Here is an 18,655-nt window from a genome sequence, read left to right as displayed (position 1 = left end):
CTGGTGCCAGGGATCAAGCCTGAGGATGCCTTTCCCTCAAGAGTTGAAATGAGGGGGGGGTTCAAGGACTTCCTAAATGGTAAAGGGAGGGGGCGGGGTGGCAGCGTCAGGAAATTGGGCTGGCAAAGAAAATAATGGGCTGGATTCTCAGGACTATGTCCCCGCAGCGTCGTAAAAACTGGCCTTTCACGCCAGAAAAACTGGTGTCAAAAGGCCACAGATTCACTGCCCTGTAGGGGGCGAGCAGGGACCCGGCCTGAAACTCGCAGCTGCAGCTGTGAACTCCACACTTCCGGGTCAGAGGCCGCGCCTGCGCACGGCGGCGACCTCCAGCGGCTGCACCGTGCTCCATGGCGGACTCAGACCGCAGAGCTGGACCTCCCAAATAGTGCCCCCGCTCGGCCGCGCACCCGACCGGGACCGCCCGCCCAGAAATTGCCCAGTCCCATAAGAGGCCCCCTCCCCCCCCCCCCACCCGATCGTCCTGCAGCCACGACGCGAGTATCCCGAACGGCGGGGGCCATGTTAGATCCTCACCGTCGGGACTTCGGCGGGTCGGGGGCGGAGAAGGGTGGGGCTCCGAGTTACGCCGGTTCGCGGGGCCTGGAGAATCGTGGAGCCGGCGCCTGTCCCGATTCAGTGCCTGGAAATGGATTCTCCGCGCCGGCCGTGGAGAATCCAACTCATTGAATCTGGATCTCGCCCGGCGAGGGGGGATCCATATTGCAGCATCTCGCGAGGCGCTCTCACGGGATTTAATGGCCATGTCGGTCACTGAGTCGGGCGTAACTCTGGGCAGACTGCCAGACCAGCACATCCTGCCAGGACCCCCCCCCCTCCAATCAATCAAAAAAAAAAAAACTAGAATGGATTTTGATCAACGCAAATTTTATTTACAGCCAGACTGGAGAGATAGATGATTATAAATTAACACATTTTACAGTCAGTCATACAAAGTTTAATTGAACGGAGGACAGACACCAGAGTCCCTGTCTGCTACCCAGTGAGGGCTAACGGACAGGCCGGGAGATACCTCAGCAGAGCTGCTCTTCCCCGTCATTGACAAAGGGAAATTCTCCAACAAGTTCAGACTCGGATTCCCAATTCCCATTCTGGTATTTGGAGTGAGCCTTGGTGAAGGTGCTGGGTCATGAGGAAGAGGAAAAATTCCTCTGGCTCCTCTCCTAAGGACCAGCAGGGAGGGGTATAAAAATCCAACCTTCAAAATGTAAATGGGAACAATACTGAAATCAGCAAGTTTAAAAAAAAACACTTTGGGAAATAGAATTCCCGAATGGGACAACCCACCCAGCCCCTGGGCACTGCAAATCCCAAAGCAACTCAACCCGGGGGGTCAGAGAGAGGGAGACTAACAAAATCACATTGATGTGGAAAACTGGGCCACAGGATTTCTCCACCACCTTCTGCAGTGTTTCAATGTTAGGAAAAGGTTCTGTCCCTGCGGAGGCTCCCATAGACAGATAACTTAACCCCCATCAAGAAAACTAAATCATTCCAGTAGCTTTGTTCCAAACATTAATCAGGTGGAAAAAGGATCAGTCGAACGAGGTGGGATCTGGGATTCTGCATCACCAATCCCAGTAGAAGCAGCTTCAGAAAAGGACAATGAAGTGGAGTCTGTGCAATGTGGCAATTGAGTCGGTTACCCAGAGTTGGCAGAAAGACCGGAGGAGCTCAGCAATAATCTTCAGCTGTCTGTCAGAAAGCAATGAGGCACAAAGATGTCGCGAATACTTAATCTGGTGAGGAGTGCAGAAGCGATTCTGTATCATAAATATAAAGAGATTTGTTAAACAGTGCCCTGGACTCCAAAGATAAACTGATAGGGAGCAGAGCCATCACTCTCGCTACCTCTGTGTAATCCTGATAACAGCCAAACAGGCAAATGATGAACGGCTTATTCACCCATCACCCCTGTGCTGTCCAAACACTTGCTAATCCAACAACCCCCCCCCCCCCCAATCCCAGTAATAAAATTCTCATCTTTGTTTCCAAGCCTCTCTGCAAAAGCAGCGATCCTCCAATTCCGGTCTCTTGGGTAGCCCCATCCCCCTGCCCAACACCTTCACTCCCCTCAATCTCCCCCTGCCCAATCTCTCCACCCTCCCCCCCCCCAAACCCCCATTCACCCTGCCCAACACCTTCACCCCCCCTCAATCTCCCCCTGCCCAACCTCAGGAAGTCGACCCGCGGACGTCTGGGAAGACCCTCACCAATAAATTCTGGTGGAGAGGAAACCCGAGACACTACACGTGTAGTGTCTCCCACCCGCCCTCCTCCTCTAACCTAATAATAAAACCCATTGGTCTGAGGTAAGTACCATATTTTATTATATTATTATTATTTTTTATAAAAATTTAATTTAGTTGTTAGCCAGATCTTGGTAGAAAGTTAGAGGAATGGCAGGGAAGGGAGTGCAATGTTCCTCCTGCAGGATGTTTGAGGTGAGGGATGCAGTTAGTGTCCCTGCTGATTTTACCTGCAGGAAGTGCTGCCATCTCCAGCTCCTCCAAGACCGAGTTAGGGAACTGGAGCTGGAGTTGGAAGAACTTCGGATCATTCGGGAGGCAGAAGGGGTCATAGATAGCAGCTTCAGGGAATTAGTTACACCAAAGATTGGAGATAGGTGGGTAACTGTAAGAGGGACTGGGAAAAAACAGTCAGTGCAGGGATCCCCTGCGGTCGTTCCCCTGAGAAACAAGTATACCGCTTTGGATACTTGTGGGGGGACGACTTACCAGGGGTAAGCCATGGGGTACGGGCCTCTGGCACGGAGTCTGTCCCTGTTGCTCAGAAGGGAAGGGGGGAGAGGAGCAGAGCATTAGTAATTGGGGACTCTATAGTCAGGGGCACAGATAGGAGATTTTGTGGGAGCGTGAGAGACTCACGTTTGGTATGTTGCCTCCCAGGTGCGAGGGTACGTGATGTCTCGGATCGTGTTTTCCGGGTCCTTAGGGGGGAGGGGGAGCAGCCCCAAGTCGTGGTCCACATTGGCACCAACGACATAGGTAGGAAAGGGGACAAGGATGTCAGGCAGGCTTTCAGGAAGCTAGGATGGAAGCTCAGAACTAGAACAAACAGAGTTGTTATCTCTGGGTTGTTGCCCGTGCCACGTGATAGTGAGATGAGGAATAGGGAGAGAGAGCATTTAAACACGTGGCTACAGGGATGGTGCAGGCGGGAGGGATTCAGATTTTTGGATAACTGGGGCTCTTTCTGGGGAAGGTGGGACCTCTACAGACAGGATGGTCTACATCTGAACCTGAGGGGCACAAATATCCTGGGGGGGAGATTTGTTAGTGCTCTTTGGAGGGGTTTAAACTAATGCAGCAGGGGCATGGGAACCTGGATTGTAGTTTTAGGGTAAGGGAGAATGAGAGTATAGAGGTCAGGAGCACAGATTTGACGTCGCAGGAGGGGGCCAGTGTTCAGGTAGGTGGTTTGAAGTGTGTCTACTTCAATGCCAGGAGTATACGAAACAAGGTAGGGGAACTGGCAGCGTGGGTTGGTACCTGGGACTTCGATGTTGTGGCCATTTCGGAGACATGGATAGAGCAGGGACAGGAATGGATGTTGCAGGTTCCGGGGTTTAGGTGTTTTAGTAAGCTCAGAGAAGGAGGCAAAAGAGGGGGAGGTGTGGCGCTGCTAGTCAAGAGCAGTATTACGGTGGCGGAGAGGATGCTAGATGGGGACTCTTCTTCCGAGGTAGTATTGGCTGAAGTTAGAAACAGGAAAGGAGAGGTCACCCTGTTGGGAGTTTTTTTATAGGCCTCCTAATAGTTCTAGGGATGTAGAGGAAAGGATGGCGAAGATGATTCTGGATATGAGCGAAAGTAACAGGGTAGTTATTATGGGAGACTTTAACTTTCCAAATATTGACTGGAAAAGATATAGTTCGAGTACAATAGATGGGTCGTTTTTTGTACAGTGTGTGCAGGAGGGTTTCCTGAAACAATATGTTGACAGGCCAACAAGAGGCGAGGCCACGTTGGATTTGGTTTTGGGTAATGAACCAGGCCAGGTGTTGGATTTGGAGGTAGGAGAGCACTTTGGGGACAGTGACCACAATTCGGTGACGTTTACGTTAGTGATGGAAAGGGATAAGTATACACCGCAGGGCAAGAGTTATAGCTGGGGGAAGGGCAATTATGATGCCATTAGACGTGACTTGGGGGGGATAAGGTGGAGAAGTAGGCTGCAAGTGTTGGGCACACTGGATAAGTGGGGCTTGTTCAAGGATCAGCTACTGCGTGTTCTTGATAAGTATGTACCGTTCAGACAGGGAGGAAGGCGTCGAGCGAGGGAACCGTGGTTTACCAAGGAAGTGGAATCTCTTGTTAAGAGGAAGAAGGAGGCCTATGTGAAGATGAAGTGTGAAGTTTCGGTTGGGGCGATGGATAGTTACAAGGTAGCGAGGAAGGATCTAAAGAGAGAGCTAAGACGAGCAAGGAGGGGATATGAGAAGTATTTGGCAGGAAGGATCAAGGAAAACCCAAAAGCTTTCTATAGGTATGTCAGGAATAAGCGAATGACTAGGGAAAGAGTAGGACCAGTCAAGGACAGGGATGGGAAATTGTGTGTGGAGTCTGAAGAGATAGGCGAGATACTAAATGAATATTTTTCGTCAGTATTCACTCAGGAAAAAGATAATGTTGTGGAGGAGAATGCTGAGCCCCAGGCTAATAGAATAGATGGCATTGAGGTACGTAGGGAAGAGGTGTTGGCAATTCTGGACAGGCTGAAAATAGATAAGTCCCCGGGACCCGATGGGATTTATCCTAGGATTCTATGGGAGGCCAGGGAAGAGATTGCTGGACCTTTGGCTTTGATTTTTATGTCATCATTGGCTACAGGAATAGTGCCAGAGGACTGGAGGACAGCAAATGTGGTCCCTTTGTTCAAAAAGGGGAGCAGAGACAACCCCGGCAACTATAGACCGGTGAGCCTCACGTCTGTAGTGGGTAAAGTCTTGGAGGGGATTATAAGAGACAAGATTTATAATCATCTAGATAGGAATAATATGATCAGGGATAGTCAGCATGGCTTTGTGAAGGGTAGGTCATGCCTCACAAACCTTATTGAGTTCTTTGAGAAGGTGACTGAACAGGTAGACGAGGGTAGAGCAGTTGATGTGGTGTATATGGATTTCAGCAAAGCGTTTGATAAGGTTCCCCACGGTAGGCTATTGCAAAAAATACGGAGGCTGGGGATAGAGGGTGATTTAGAGATGTGGATCAGAAATTGGCTAGCTGAAAGAAGACAGAGGGTGGTGGTTGATGGGAAATGTTCAGAATGGAGTACAGTCACAAGTGGAGTACCACAAGGATCTGTTCTGGGGCCGTTGCTGTTTGTCATTTTTATCAATGACCTAGAGGAAGGCGCAGAAGGGTGGGTGAGTAAATTTGCAGACGATACTAAAGTCGGTGGTGTTGTCGATAGTGTGGAAGGATGTAGCAGGTTACAGAGGGATATAGATAAGCTGCAGAGCTGGGCTGAGAGGTGGCAAATGGAGTTTAATGTAGAGAAGTGTGAGGTGATTCACTTTGGAAGGAATAACAGGAATGCGGAATATTTGGCTAATGGTAAAGTTCTTGAAAGTGTGGATGAGCAGAGGGATCTAGGTGTCCATGTACATAGATCCCTGAAAGTTGCCACCCAGGTTGATAGGGTTGTGAAGAAGGCCTATGGAGTGTTGGCCTTTATTGGTAGAGGGATTGAGTTCCGGATTCGGGAGGTCATGTTGCAGCTGTACAGAACTCTGGTACGGCCGCATTTGGAGTATTGCGTACAATTCTGGTCACCGCATTATAGGAAGGACGTGGAGGCTTTGGAGCGGGTGCAGAGGAGATTTACCAGGATGTTGCCTGGTATGGAGGGAAAATCTTATGAGGAAAGGCTGATGGACTTGAGGTTGTTTTCGTTGGAGAGAAGAAGGTTAAGAGGAGACTTAATAGAGGCATACAAAATGATCAGGGGGTTGGATAGGGTGGACAGTGAGAGCCTTCTCCCGCGGATGGATATGGCTGGCACGAGGGGACATAACTTTAAACTGAGGGGTAATAGATATAGGACAGAGGTCAGAGGTAGGTTCTTTACGCAAAGAGTAGTGAGGCCGTGGAATGCCCTACCTGCTATAGTAGTGAACTCGCCAACATTGAGGGCATTTAAAAGTTTATTGGATAAACATATGGATGATAATGGCATAGTGTAGGTTAGATGGCTTTTGATTTGGTGCAACATCGTGGGCCGAAGGGCCTGTACTGCGCTGTATTGTTCTATGTTCTATGTTCTATTAACCTCTCCACCCTCCACCCCCCCCAAACATCCATTCCCCTGCCCAACACCTTCACCCCCCTCAATCTCCCCCTGCCCAATCTCTCCACCCTCCACCCCCCCAAACCCCCATTCACCCTGCCCAACCTCTCCACCCTCTCCCCCATTTCCCCTGCACCCCTCTCACCCCCCCCAAACCCCCATTCCACCTGCCCAACACCTTCACCCCCATCAACCTCCCCCTGCCCAATCTCTCCACCCTCCGTCCCGTCCCCCCCAACCTCCATTCGCCCCACCCCCATTCCCCCTCCATACCCCCATTCCCTCTGCCTGATCACTCGACCGCCCCAACTTCCCCCTGCCCAATGTTTCCACCCCCCCCCCCCCCCCCCACCCTCATTCTCCCTGCCTAATCTCTCCACCAGAAAAGAGGGTTGTGAGAACATTTGACAAGAGGTTTTCAAACCCATGAAAGGTTTGTACAGTCGATCAGGAAAGAGGGAGCAAGGTGGCACGGTGGGAGGGTGGCACAGTGGGAGGGCAGCAGTGGCACAGTGGTTAGCACTGCTGCCTCACGGCACCGAGGTCCCAGGTTCGATCCCGGCTCTGGATCATTGTCCGTGTGGAGTTTAACACTGGGCCAAATCAGGAGATATCAGGGCGAATGGTCAAAAGTGGAGTCCGAAGTCGGAGCATTTTAAAGAATTACATTTGCGCTACCAAGTGCCAGGCAATGACTGGCTTCTACAAGAGGGGATCTAACCATCACCCCTTGACATTCAATGGCATTACCACTGCTGAATCCCCCACAATTGACATGGAAAAAGATAATTGGGTTTGAACGTTTGTGGAAGGGGGAGCAATCAAGCGGCTGGTTTGTCGTAGATGGTGTCGAGCTTCTTGAGTGTTGTTGAAGCTGCACTCTTTGAGGAAAGTGGAGTAGAAGAGGAGTTTAGTTTTAATTTAAAGTGCCCAAATTTCTTTTACCCCAATTAAGGGGTAATTTAGTGTGGCCAATCCACCTACCCTGCACATCTATTTGGGTTGTGAGGCGAGATCCACACAGGCACGGGGAGAATGCGCAAATTCCACATGGACAGTGACCAGGGGCTGGGATTGAACCCGGGTCCTTGGCGCCCTGAGGCAGCAGTGCTAACCACTGCACCACCCCAAGTGGAGAGTATTCCATTACACCCCAGTCTTGTTAGATCCCCTCTTGTAGAAGCCAGTCATTGCCTGGCACTTGGTAGCGCAAATGTAATTCTTTAAAATGCTCCGACTTCAGGTTCCACTTTTGACCATTTGCCCTGATATCTCCTATTTTGGCCCAGTGTTAAATTTTGCTTGGGGGGCTCCATGGAAACCCCTCGGGACATTTCAGTGGGCTAGTGTTTTAGAAATGAGTTACGGTCTACCCGTGTCTGCGTGGGTCCCACCCCCACAACCCAAAAAGATGCAGAGTAGGTGAATTGGCAATTCTAAATTGCCCCCTAATTGGGAAAAAAAAGAATTGGGTACTCTAGATTAATTTTATATAAAGAACTGAGTTAGGGTTTGCTAGAGTTGGTGGCAAAACATGAAATTAGAAGATAGCAATTGGGTGAGAGTTCTGGGCAGCAATATAAAGAATAGACAGAATATCACCATAGAATGGGGTGGATTGGACACACACACCAGCTCCTGAAATCACCCAGATCTCCACTCTCTCACCGCACCAGAGGCCTCTGCAATCTCCCCAATATCTGCCTCAGTGCTCAGAGTGAAGCATCAGGCACAAGCCTCGTGCTATCCTGCATTCTGCTCAACCCCCCCCCCATGTCCTTCTCCACCTCCTGCCCTCAGTCATTTGCCCTTCACCTGGGGTCATCATGCTGGACTGGATTTGGCTCAGTGCTTGTTTGGAGAGGATTTTCAGATCTTCCCTCAGGCGAACTTTCCCCTCCGAGGTCAGGCTCCAGAGCTGCTGACCAGCGCCTGAACCCTTCACCGTCACCATCTTAAAGTTTCTGTTAAAGCAGAGATTGCGGCGTATTCGGTTCTTCCATCCCTTGGGGGCAGTTAGAAAATATGGGAAATGTTCACTGCAGAGAGAGTGCAGAATGTTTCATTAGTTGGTGCGAAACAGCTGGAGTGGTCATTCGTTCTGAAGCTGGACAGAGCCGGTTATGGGGAAGGAGATGGTTTTAGCAGAGGGTCAGCAGTAGCCTGGATCCCAGAGACTTGGTTCTGTCCAGAAGCCGTTAACCGGAATTTGGGAGAGAGGAAAATGTGCGGCCTCTGAATCAAACAATTGTTACCGGTGGTTTAGCTTTTGCAGACACTGTAATGACAGAGAGAGTAAGGGCATTACAAGTGTTAGAGCAAGATACCAAATTTCTTGTTCAGCCATGGGATGTGGGTGTTGCTGGCTCGTCCAACATTTATCGTCCTAATTGCCCTCGGGAAGGTGGGAACACTGCAAACTCGGAGGTGCAGGTGCATCCACAGTGCTGTTAGGGAGGGAGTTTTAGGCTTTCCACCCAGTGACAAGTGAAGGAACGGCCAATATATATTTTTTAAATATAAATTTGAGTACCCAATTATTTTTTCTCCAATTAAGGTGCAATTTAGCATGACCAATCCACCTAACCTGCACATCTTTGGGTTGTGGGGGTGAGACCCACGCAGACACGGGGAGAATGGGCAAACTCCACACGGACAGTGACCCAGGGCCGGGATTCGAACCCGGGTCCTCAGCGCTGCAGACCCAGTGCTAACCACTGCGCCACGTGCTGTCCTGGAACAACCAATACATTTCCAAGTCAGGGTGGTGAGTGACTTGGAGGGGAACCTCCAGGTGGTGGGGTTCCCAGGTATCTGCTGCTCTTGTCCTTCTAGATGGTAGTGGTTGTAGGTTTGGAAGGTGCTGCTTAAGGAGCCTTGTTGAGTTGCTGCAGTGCATCTTGTAGATGGGACACACGGCTGCCACTGTGCGTTGGTGGTGGATGGTTAGAATGTTTGTGGAAGGGGGAGCAATCAAGCGGGGCTGCTTTGTCCTGGTGGTGTCGAGCTTCTTTAAAAAAAAAAAAAAAATTTAGAGTACCCAATTCATTTTTTCCGATTAAGGGGCAATTTAGCGTGGCCAATCCACCTACCCTGCACAGCTTTGGGTTGTGGGGGCGAAACCCACGCAGACACGGGAAGAATGTGTAAACGCCACACGGACAGTGACCCAGAGCCGGGATCGAACCTGGGACCTCGGCGCCGTGAGACTGCAGTGCTAACCACTGTGCCACCGTGCGGCCCTGTGTTGAGCTTCTTGAGTGTTGTTGGAGCTGCACTCATCCAGGCAAGTGGAGCTTACTCCATTACACTCCTGACTTGTGCCCTGTAGATGGTGGACAGGCTTTGGGGGGGGGGGGGGGGGGGGGGGGGGGTCAGGAGGTGAGTTACTCTCCGCAGGATTCCCAGCCTCCGGCCTGCTCTTGCAGCCACAGTATTAATGAGGCTAGTCCAGCTCAGTTTCTGGTCAATGGTAATCCCCAGGATATTGATAGTGGGGATTCCATGATGGCAATGCCATTGAATGTCAAGACATGAAGGTTAGATTCCCTGTTGTGGGAGATGGCCATTGCCTGGCACTTGTGTGGGACAAACCTAACTTGCCACTGGTCAGCCCAGTCCAGGTCTTGCTGCATTTGGACACGGACTGCTTCATTACCCGAGGAGTCATGAATGGTGCTGAACATTGTGCAGTTATCCGCAAACATCCCAGCTTTATGATGGGAGGAAGGTCATTGATGAAGCAGCTGAAGATGGTTGGGCCGAGGACACTGCCCTGAGGAACTCCTGCAGAGATGTCCTGGAGTTGAGATGACTGACCTCCAACTACCACAACCATCTTCCTTTGTGCGTGTCTCCACATTCCCCTGCCCCAATTCCCATTGACTCCAGTTTTGCAGGGGCTCCTGTGCTACACTCGGTCAAATGCTTCCTTCATGTCACAGGCAACACTCCCCCCACATGGTCAGAGTGTTACATCACAGAAAGGGGCCTTCAGCCCATCGTGTCTGTGCCGGCCAGCAATGACCCATCTACTCTAACCCCGTTTTCCACACTCAGTCCGGCGCCTTGTATGCTGTGGCGATTCAAGAGCTCATCTAAAAACTTCTTCAATGTTGAGGGTTCCTGCCTCTACCACCTTTCAGGCAGTGAGTTCCAGACTCCCGACACCCTTTGGGTGGATTGGTTTTTCCTCAAATCCCCTCCAAATCTTCTGTCCATTACCTTAAATCTATTCCTCCTGGTTATTGACCCCTCAACTAAGGGAAAAGGGTTCTTCCTGTCCACGGCCTTCACCAGGTCTCCCCTCACCCTTCTTTTCTTTTTCTCCTTCAAATTCAGAGTACCCAATTTAAAAAATAAAGACAATTAAAAGGGCAATTTAGCGTGGCCAATTCACCTGGTCTGCACATCTTTGGGTTGTGGGGGTGAGACCCACGCACACATGGACAGTGACCAGGAGCCAGGATCGATCCCGGGTTCTTGGTGCCATGAGACAGCAGTGCTAACCACTGCGCCACCATGCCACCTTCCTCCGCCTTCTCTGCTCCAGGGATGAACAACTCCAACCTTTCTTCATAGCAGAAAAGCTCCAACCCAGGCAACATCCTGGTGAATCTCCTCTGCACCCTCTAGTGCAATCACAGCCTTCCTCTCGCGTGGTGACCAGAACTGCACACAGTACTCTATCTGTGGCCTAACCAGCATTTTATTCAGCTCTACCATAAACCTCCCTCGCTCTTGTATTCTATGCCTCAGTTAATAAAGGCAAGTATCATATAAGCCTTCTTAACCAACTTATGTCCTTCAGGGACATCTGGACATGTACCCCAAGGTTCCTCAGGTCCTCTGTACTACATCCTACCGTTCATTGTGTATTCCCTCGCCTGGTTAGTCCTCCCAAAATGCTTCCCCTCACACTTTTGGAGGGTTAAATTCCATTTACCATAGTTCACTCCCTCTGACCAGCCCGTCTATATCATCCTGTAATCAAAGACTTTCCTCCTCGCTATTCATCACACCACCCATTTTTGGGTCAACTGCAAACTTATCCTACACGCCACATTTTACATCTGGATCATTAATGTACACTACAAACAGCAACCAGCACCAATCCCGGTGCAACACCACTGGACACAGGCTCCCAGACACAAAAACAACCTTCGACCATCACTCTTCTGCCAATTTGCCTATTTGCCCTGGATCCCATGGGCTCTTATCTTCTTGACCAGTCTCTCATGTGAGACCTTGTCAAAAGCCTTACTAAAGTCCATGTAGACTACATCAACTACACTACCCTCATCTACACACCTAGTCACCTGCTTGAAAAATTCAATCAAATTTGTCAGACAATCTCCCCTTGACAAATCCATGCTGACTCTCTTTGATTAATCCTCGCCTCTCCAACTAGAGTTTAATTCTGTCCCTCAGAATTTTCTCCAGTAATTTCCCTTCCACTGAAGTTGAACTCCCTGTCAGTAGCTGGTTCTTCCCTCCTTGATAATGGTTCCACATTAGCTGTCCTTCAATTCTCAGTCCTCTGGCTCCTTTCCTGTGGCCAGAGAGGATTTGAAAATTAGCGCCAGAGCCTCTGTAATCTCCTCGCTTGCCTCACACAGCAGCCCAGGATACGTCTCATCTGGGTCTTGGTATTTATCCACTTTTAAGCCTGTTAAAAGCTCCTCCCTCTCAATGTTAATCTGTTCAATTATATCACAGTTAACCCTCCCTGTTTTCTATACCCGCATTAAGAAGTCTAACAACACCAGGTTAAAGTCCAACAGGTTTGTTTCAAATCACTAGCTTTTGGAGCACAGCTCCTTCCTCAGGTGCCTACATTATCCAGGGTTAACACAGATGCAAATACTCATTTAATGTCTTACCTACATTTCAAACCAAGTTGCCATTTTGGTCCCTAATCAGCTCCACTCTCACCCGGTCACTCTTGGTGATGGTGAGTACATTCTGCCTCTGGAGGTGTTGAACATGATATTTGAGATTGCCACAAGTCACACGTAGGTCAGACCAGGCAAGGACGGTAGATTTTCTTCCCCAAAAAGGGAATATTAGTGAATCAGGTGGATTTTTACAACAATCACCAATGTTTTCATTAAGCAATTTCAGATTTTTTGTTTTAGTGAATTCAAATTCCACCAATAGTGGTGAGATCGAACCCAGGTTCCAGTCCATTACACTGGGTCACTAATCCGATGACAATCCAACGTGCCACCGTCCCTTCCCAAAGCTCCATCCCTGAACTCTGGGATCATCACAGCTCCAAGCACTAAATCTCAGAATGAGACTGGTCAATGACCTTTGGCACACTGAGCTTTGTAGAATTGCTATCACATCACCCTCGGATAATGCTGAAACTAGGTGTTGTCTAAAGGAATAAAGCAGCCCGTCACCAGGCACCAAACGTTACCATATGAAGCTGTAGATTTCTTGCACCGTCAAACTGTGGGTCAAACTGCTTCTGATCACCAGGGCGATCAGAATAAAATAACTCACAGCTGGCTGCAGCCACTTATTGGGGATGTGACTCCCATTCTGCGTTCCTGTTGGATTAGATATCCTCATCCCAGAGGCAGGCAGCCGGCAGGATTCCTCCTCAGAGAGCTGGAGGAAAAGGAACACAAATTACACGTGCAGACACTCTGACAGAGTAGCTAACTCAGCACGTCTGCTCACACTGACCTTTTCAAACCAGCGGGTTGGGTTTTAATGTGGGGTTACCCCTCCTTCCTTACTGCAGATACAACTCGCTCGCTGAGACATCTTCTCAACGCAGTGCCTTGACTATAGAGTCAGCTGCCTGGTTTAAATTTCAAACAATGCTTGGCAGTTATCTGCCAGTCACCATCAACTGGTGCATTCTGCATGGCAATGCCTCGGACAATCAGAGTCCACTTGCCAACCATCAGTTTTCTCTTCTCATTGCAGTATCAATTTGTTGATTCCCCCGACATTGTCACACTCAACTGGAGGTGAAAAATGTTCAACTTGTTCAAGGAGGCCAGAAACTCAGACACGGGCCCTGTGCTGAGCAGCAGTCCCTGTGGAGCAGGGCTAGTGTTGGAGTTGTGGACTCAAATCCCCACATTTAAAATTTCCCATCCCAGTAAACATAGCTGTGTTTATGTCAGTGAGCCACTCACATCATGCTGGCAGTAATAGACAGACTTAACTGGAGATACGGATAGCAATGTTGCAATGCCGGTTAATGAGACCAAATAAAAAAAGGACTGGGACTCATTTCTTGAGGGTTAGAACAGAAAAGCAGATTTGAACCTTGGGAATGTGCTGTGCACTGTACGTCTCCGTTTTATGAAAAGGATAGAGAGTAAAATAAATGCCTCCAGAACAAGAACGTGAGAGATATCAGCCAGCAAAGACTGAACAGGCCAGAGATCTTAAGCATGGAATGATCTGCTACTGATCTAAGATTATGAAAGGTTGTGCAGCACGATGGGACAGTGGTTAGCACTGCGGCCTCACGGCGCCAAAGTCCCAGGTTCGATCCCGGATCTGGATCACTGTCCGTGTGGAGTTTGCACATTCTCCCCGTGTCTGCGTGGGTTTTGCCCCCACAACCCAAAGATGTGCAGGGTAGGTGGATTGGCCACGCTAAATTGCCCCTTAAATGGAAAAAAATTAATTGGGTACTCTTAAAATTTTATTTTTTATTTTTTTTAAAAAGACTATGAAAGGTTTCGATAGGGTAGATATGGAGCAGTGGTTCCACTTGTGGGGGGGAACACAAATAGTCACCAAAATATCCAATGGGGAACTCGGGAGAAAATCTTGACCCCCGAGACTGGTGAGAACGTGGACCACGCCCTCACAGGGAGGTTGTGAAAAGGTGCGATATAAACGCAAGACTTTGCAGTTGAACAAAGTTCAGAAAGCCAACGAAAACTTCAGAAGCTAGAAGAACGAGATTGCTAAAACAGAAAAAAAGACCATCAGAATCTGGGAGCCTTGCAGCGTGACTACATCATGGGGTGTGGTCAATTTCAGCCCCACTGGACACTGCAGCCTGACTACATCATGGGGTGTGGTCTATTCCAGCCCCACTGGACACTGCAGCGTGACTACATCATGGGGTGTGGTCTATTCCAGCCCCACTGGACACTGCAGCCGGACTATATCATGGGGTGTGGTCTATTCCAGCCCCACTGGACACTGCAGCGTGACTACATCATGGGGTGTGGTCTATTCCAGCCCCACTGGACACTGCAGCGTGACTGCATCATGGGGTGTGGTCTATTCCAGCCCCACTGGACACTGCAGCGTGACTACATCATGGGGTGTGGTCTATTCCAGCCCCACTGGACACTGCAGCCTGACTACATCATGGGGTGTGGTCTATTCCAGCCCCACTGGACCCGGAGTTGTAATACTATTGAAATTAACTCAAAAATACCCAAAGTCTTTGGCTTCCCAATAACTACAGGCACCAGAATTGTAAATTTAAAAATCACACTAATTAAATAAGCAAACTGTTAACTAATTTCTAACACTCCCTCTTTAACTTGCCCCGGCCTCTATACACACACACACACACCAGACAAAGAGAGGTATAAAATATACTGAAAGTAAAAGAATAAAAGCCTCGGTATCAGGTGGATGTCTTCCAGTTGGCTATTTCTTCGTCTGGTTTGCAGTCTGTAATGTGTTCACTGTACACTGATCAAAGCGAGAACACCTCTCCTCCCAGCGTCCTGGCGCTGTCTGCTGCGTTCTCTGAAAATACCCCACCTGGCAGGACTCAATCACTGTTGCTGGGCAGAACATGGTCCTTTGACAATCCATCGAACCGGATCACGATCCATGGATCAGAAACAACAAAAGAAACAGGAAATAATGGAATCATCAGGAAGGGTGCACAAACCTCACAGCCAATGGGAGAGGAGAATAGGTCCTGGCCAACAGGAGAGTCTTTGATTGGTGGTGTGTGCAACAGGATCCTCTCTGGTTTCTGCTCCGGATATTTAATGGTACAAGCCAGCCTGGGATTAACCATCAGCCACATGTGGGGCCGTACATTCGACTCTGGAAAAGAGTGGAGAGCAGAGGCTTGAGAAATCACAATGACGTACATACACACACATACATACATACATACACACACATACATACACACACACACACACACGTGTGGCAGGATGCAGTCACATGACCAGGTCTAAGTCTCTGCTCCTCAGTGCAATTCACCCGATTAAATATCAATTTTCTAAAGAGTTCGATCATGCCAACACAGATTAATTAACAGCTTCATAAAAGGTAATTAAAAGACCAAAAATTCAAGTGAACTCGCCCATCTAAGGTGGCGCCAGCTCAGTGACGATTGTCGGAAAGCAAGGTGGGCCCCTCGGGACCAACCCTCCGACAGTATTTTGAATTTGAGCAGAGAGGGGAGCATGGTTCACTTGTGTGTCCTGCTCAATATTTATCCCTCAACCAAATCATTAAAAAAACGATATCTGGTCATTAACCCTTTGCTGTTTGTGCCACCTTGCTGGGTCATGGATCTTGCGGTGTTGAGTATTTCAGTGACTGTTATTTAAGGCTCCAGAGAAACACAAGTTCTTCCTCAATGTAAGAGATGTGGGGCGCGATTCTCCCAGCCCCGCGCCGGAGAATCGGTGCAATCTCGCCCCGACGCACGATTCTCCGAGGTGCGGAGAATCGGCGCCATTCGCGCCGGCGGTTTGACGCGGCGCCGGCCGCGGGCCGCTGAAATCGCGGGGCTGCCACTTCTCCGGCCCGGATGGGCCGTGCGGAAAAAGCAGAGGCCCGCCGGCGCCGCTCACCCCCTGGCCGCTGCCGGCAGGAACTCTACGCGAAGGGTCGGGGGGCTCCTTCACAGGGAGGGGGGGGGGGCTCCAATGGGGTCTGGCCCGTGATCGGGGCACACCAGTCGGCGGGCCGGCCTCTTCTCCTCCCCCCCCCCCCCCCCCCCCCCCCCCCCCCCCCCCCCTCCGGGCCTACTTTGTTGCGCGGCCGGTCCCTGAACCCCCACGCCATGTTGCGTAGGGGCCAGCGCGCTGAAGATGTCCCCCGCGAATGCTCGGGTTGGCGCGGCGCCCGTTTGCCGCCGGGAAGGGAGGCTGGAGCGGTGTGAACCACTCCAGCACCGTGCTGGCCCCCTGTGCGGAACAGAATCTGTCGTCCCTGTGCCCGTTTCGCACCGTCATGAAACGTGACAGCCTTCACGCCGGCGCGAACACGTCTCCATTTTGGACAATCCCCCCTTGGTAGTGACACAGGCGTTTAATGCATCGCTCACACACACACCTTACCAACTGCTCTCACCCCCATTTCCCTGCCAGGCGCCCCCACCCCAATCCACCCAACACTCACCATCCACAGCTTGGTTTCCAGGAGAGTTGGGCACCAGGCTCTGGCTGCCACCACGGGCCAATCGGGCGCGCTGCCAACGAACCAGGAACTCTTCACGACCTGTGACCTCATAATCTAACACAAATAAAGAAATCTAATGACCAAATAAAGAGAGAGCCAGAACCCCAACAATACTGAACCCCCCCCCCCCCCCCACCCAAGCAAGATGGGACTGATTGCAGCCCACGAACCCCCAGCGAGGGGGTGGGGTGGGGGCTGTTTGACAGTATTCCTGGGAAAGCAGACTTTGGTCTTGAAGGGGGTGCTTCAGAGTTTACAAGAATAATAATAGCTGGACTTCACAGGTTAGGTTATGGGGCGATATTACACAACTTAACCTTCGATATTCTAGGGAAAACAAGCTTAAGGGCTGATCTGATCGAAGTATTCAGGATATTAACAGGGAAAGACAGAGTAGGTAAAGATAAACTATTTCCTCTGATGGAGATTCTAAAACTAGAGGGCATATTTAAAAATTAGGGCCAGCCCGTTCAGGAAAGATGTTGGGAAGAACTCCTTCACCCAAAGGGCGGTAGAGATTTGGAACTCTCTCCCACAAATGGGAATTGATCCTAAATCAGTTGTGAATTCATTTTTCCAATTAAGGGGCAATTTAGCGTGACCAATCCCCCTAGCCTGCACATCTTTGGGTTGTGGGGGCGAAACCCACACAGACACGGGGAGAACGTGCAAACTCCACACGGACAGTGACCCAGAGCTGGGATCGAACCTGGGACCTCGGCGCAGTGAGGCAGCCGTTAGATCGATGGCAGATCATTCCGTGCCTCTCATTTCTAAAGAAAAGATCTCTGGTCTGTTCAGTCTTTGCTGGTTGATATGTCTCACAATAAAAAGGTCTGTGCTCTGCCACAGCAAAACCCAAGAACGACTGAGAGGAGGCGCAGGGTGGGGGAGAGACTATGTTGCGGCAAAACAATATTAAGATTTTTTTTTAATGAAAATGAAATGAAATGAAAAATCGCTTATTGTCACAAGTAGGCACCTAATGAAGTTACTGTGAAAAGCCCCTAGTCACCACATTCCGGTGCCTGTTCGGGGAGGCTGGTACGGGAATTGAACCGTGCTGCTGGCCTGCCTTGGTCTGCTTTCAAAGCCAGCGATTTAGCCCTGTGCTAAACCAGCCCATAGTTTAATGGGGGGTCCCCTAAAATGGGGGGGGGGGGTGTCAAGATGGAGGAGTCATAGTGAGGAATTCAATGTTAAGTCCAGAAGGTTGTAAAGTACCTGTAAAAACCCCACAAGACCCACAGGGATGCCCCAGTTGATCTCCCCACGGGGCTGGTGGATAACGAGCTACCCCGCGGAGGGACAGAGGCCTAGCAGCCAGGGCTCGTGAATCTTCAAATCCGGCCCGGATTGGTCCCGGCATGATCGGCAGTCCCAGCTGGAATTGGTGTGTTGTCACGTTGTGGTCTTCACTTTCATTTACCTAAATAAACCTTTGTTGTTTAATCTTCTCGGGACTGCTAAAGATATTATACTGGCGACGAGGGGAAATGACAGCTGCGATTCTGGACATCTGGCCCCTGCTTTCTGGGCTGCATGCCTTAGCACTGCTGCCTCATGGCGCCGAGGGTCCAAACCCTGGCCCACTGGCCATGTGGAGTTTGCACATTCTCCCCGTGTCTCATCCCCACAACCCAAAGATGTGCAGGGTAGTGGATTGGCCGCGCTAAGTTGCCGCTTAATTGGAAAAAGAAAGAATTGGGGACTCTAAATTTATTTCTGAAAAGGCAGTTTTTTGGGCGACTTGTGGCCCAGCGGTCGAAGTTTGGGCCAAGCACGCGGAAAACAGTCACGGAGTGAGGCAAGGAACTCCATGGCTGTATGGATCTGGAGGTAAATAGCTTGGCTGTCCCCATTCCACTGAGTAACACAGCCCCCCCATTCCACT

The 18,655-nt window shown here is 50.1% G+C and overlaps 1 protein-coding gene across 1 annotated transcript; it reads right to left on the bottom strand.

Moving 5' to 3' along the window:
- Window positions 1–888: 888 nt before the first annotated feature.
- On the bottom strand, window positions 889–18,130 carry foxr1 (forkhead box R1). Its single transcript, XM_072487742.1, has 6 exons — window positions 17,986–18,130; window positions 16,702–16,815; window positions 15,230–15,390; window positions 12,761–12,954; window positions 8,152–8,375; window positions 889–1,784 (listed from the first exon to the last, which is right to left on the bottom strand). The coding sequence occupies exons 1-6, from the start codon at window positions 18,128–18,130 to the stop codon at window positions 1,756–1,758; spliced, it is 867 nt and encodes a 288-aa protein (XP_072343843.1). The 3' UTR covers window positions 889–1,755.
- Window positions 18,131–18,655: the final 525 nt, after the last annotated feature.

Source organism: Scyliorhinus torazame, chromosome 21 (genome assembly GCF_047496885.1).
Source record: "Scyliorhinus torazame isolate Kashiwa2021f chromosome 21, sScyTor2.1, whole genome shotgun sequence".
Taxonomy (NCBI): Eukaryota; Metazoa; Chordata; class Chondrichthyes; order Carcharhiniformes; family Scyliorhinidae; genus Scyliorhinus; species Scyliorhinus torazame.
Note: the sequence above shows the minus strand (reverse complement) of the source record. Positions and strands in the feature narration are given on the sequence as shown.

What these genes read in the sequence shown, in the direction of transcription:
- foxr1 (XM_072487742.1), bottom strand. Translation starts at nt 18,130, where the DNA reads ATGCCGGGACCAATCCGGGCCGGATTTGAAGATTCACGAGCCCTGGCT. An exon ending in CCTCTCCCATTGGCTGTGAG is followed by an intron (nt 12,955 to 15,229) that starts GTTTGTGCACCC and finishes CTTTTCCTCCAG; the next exon opens with CTCTCTGAGGAGGAATCCTG. An exon ending in GTCCAGCATGATGACCCCAG is followed by an intron (nt 1,785 to 8,151) that starts GTGAAGGGCAAA and finishes TTTATGATACAG; the next exon opens with AATCGCTTCTGCACTCCTCA.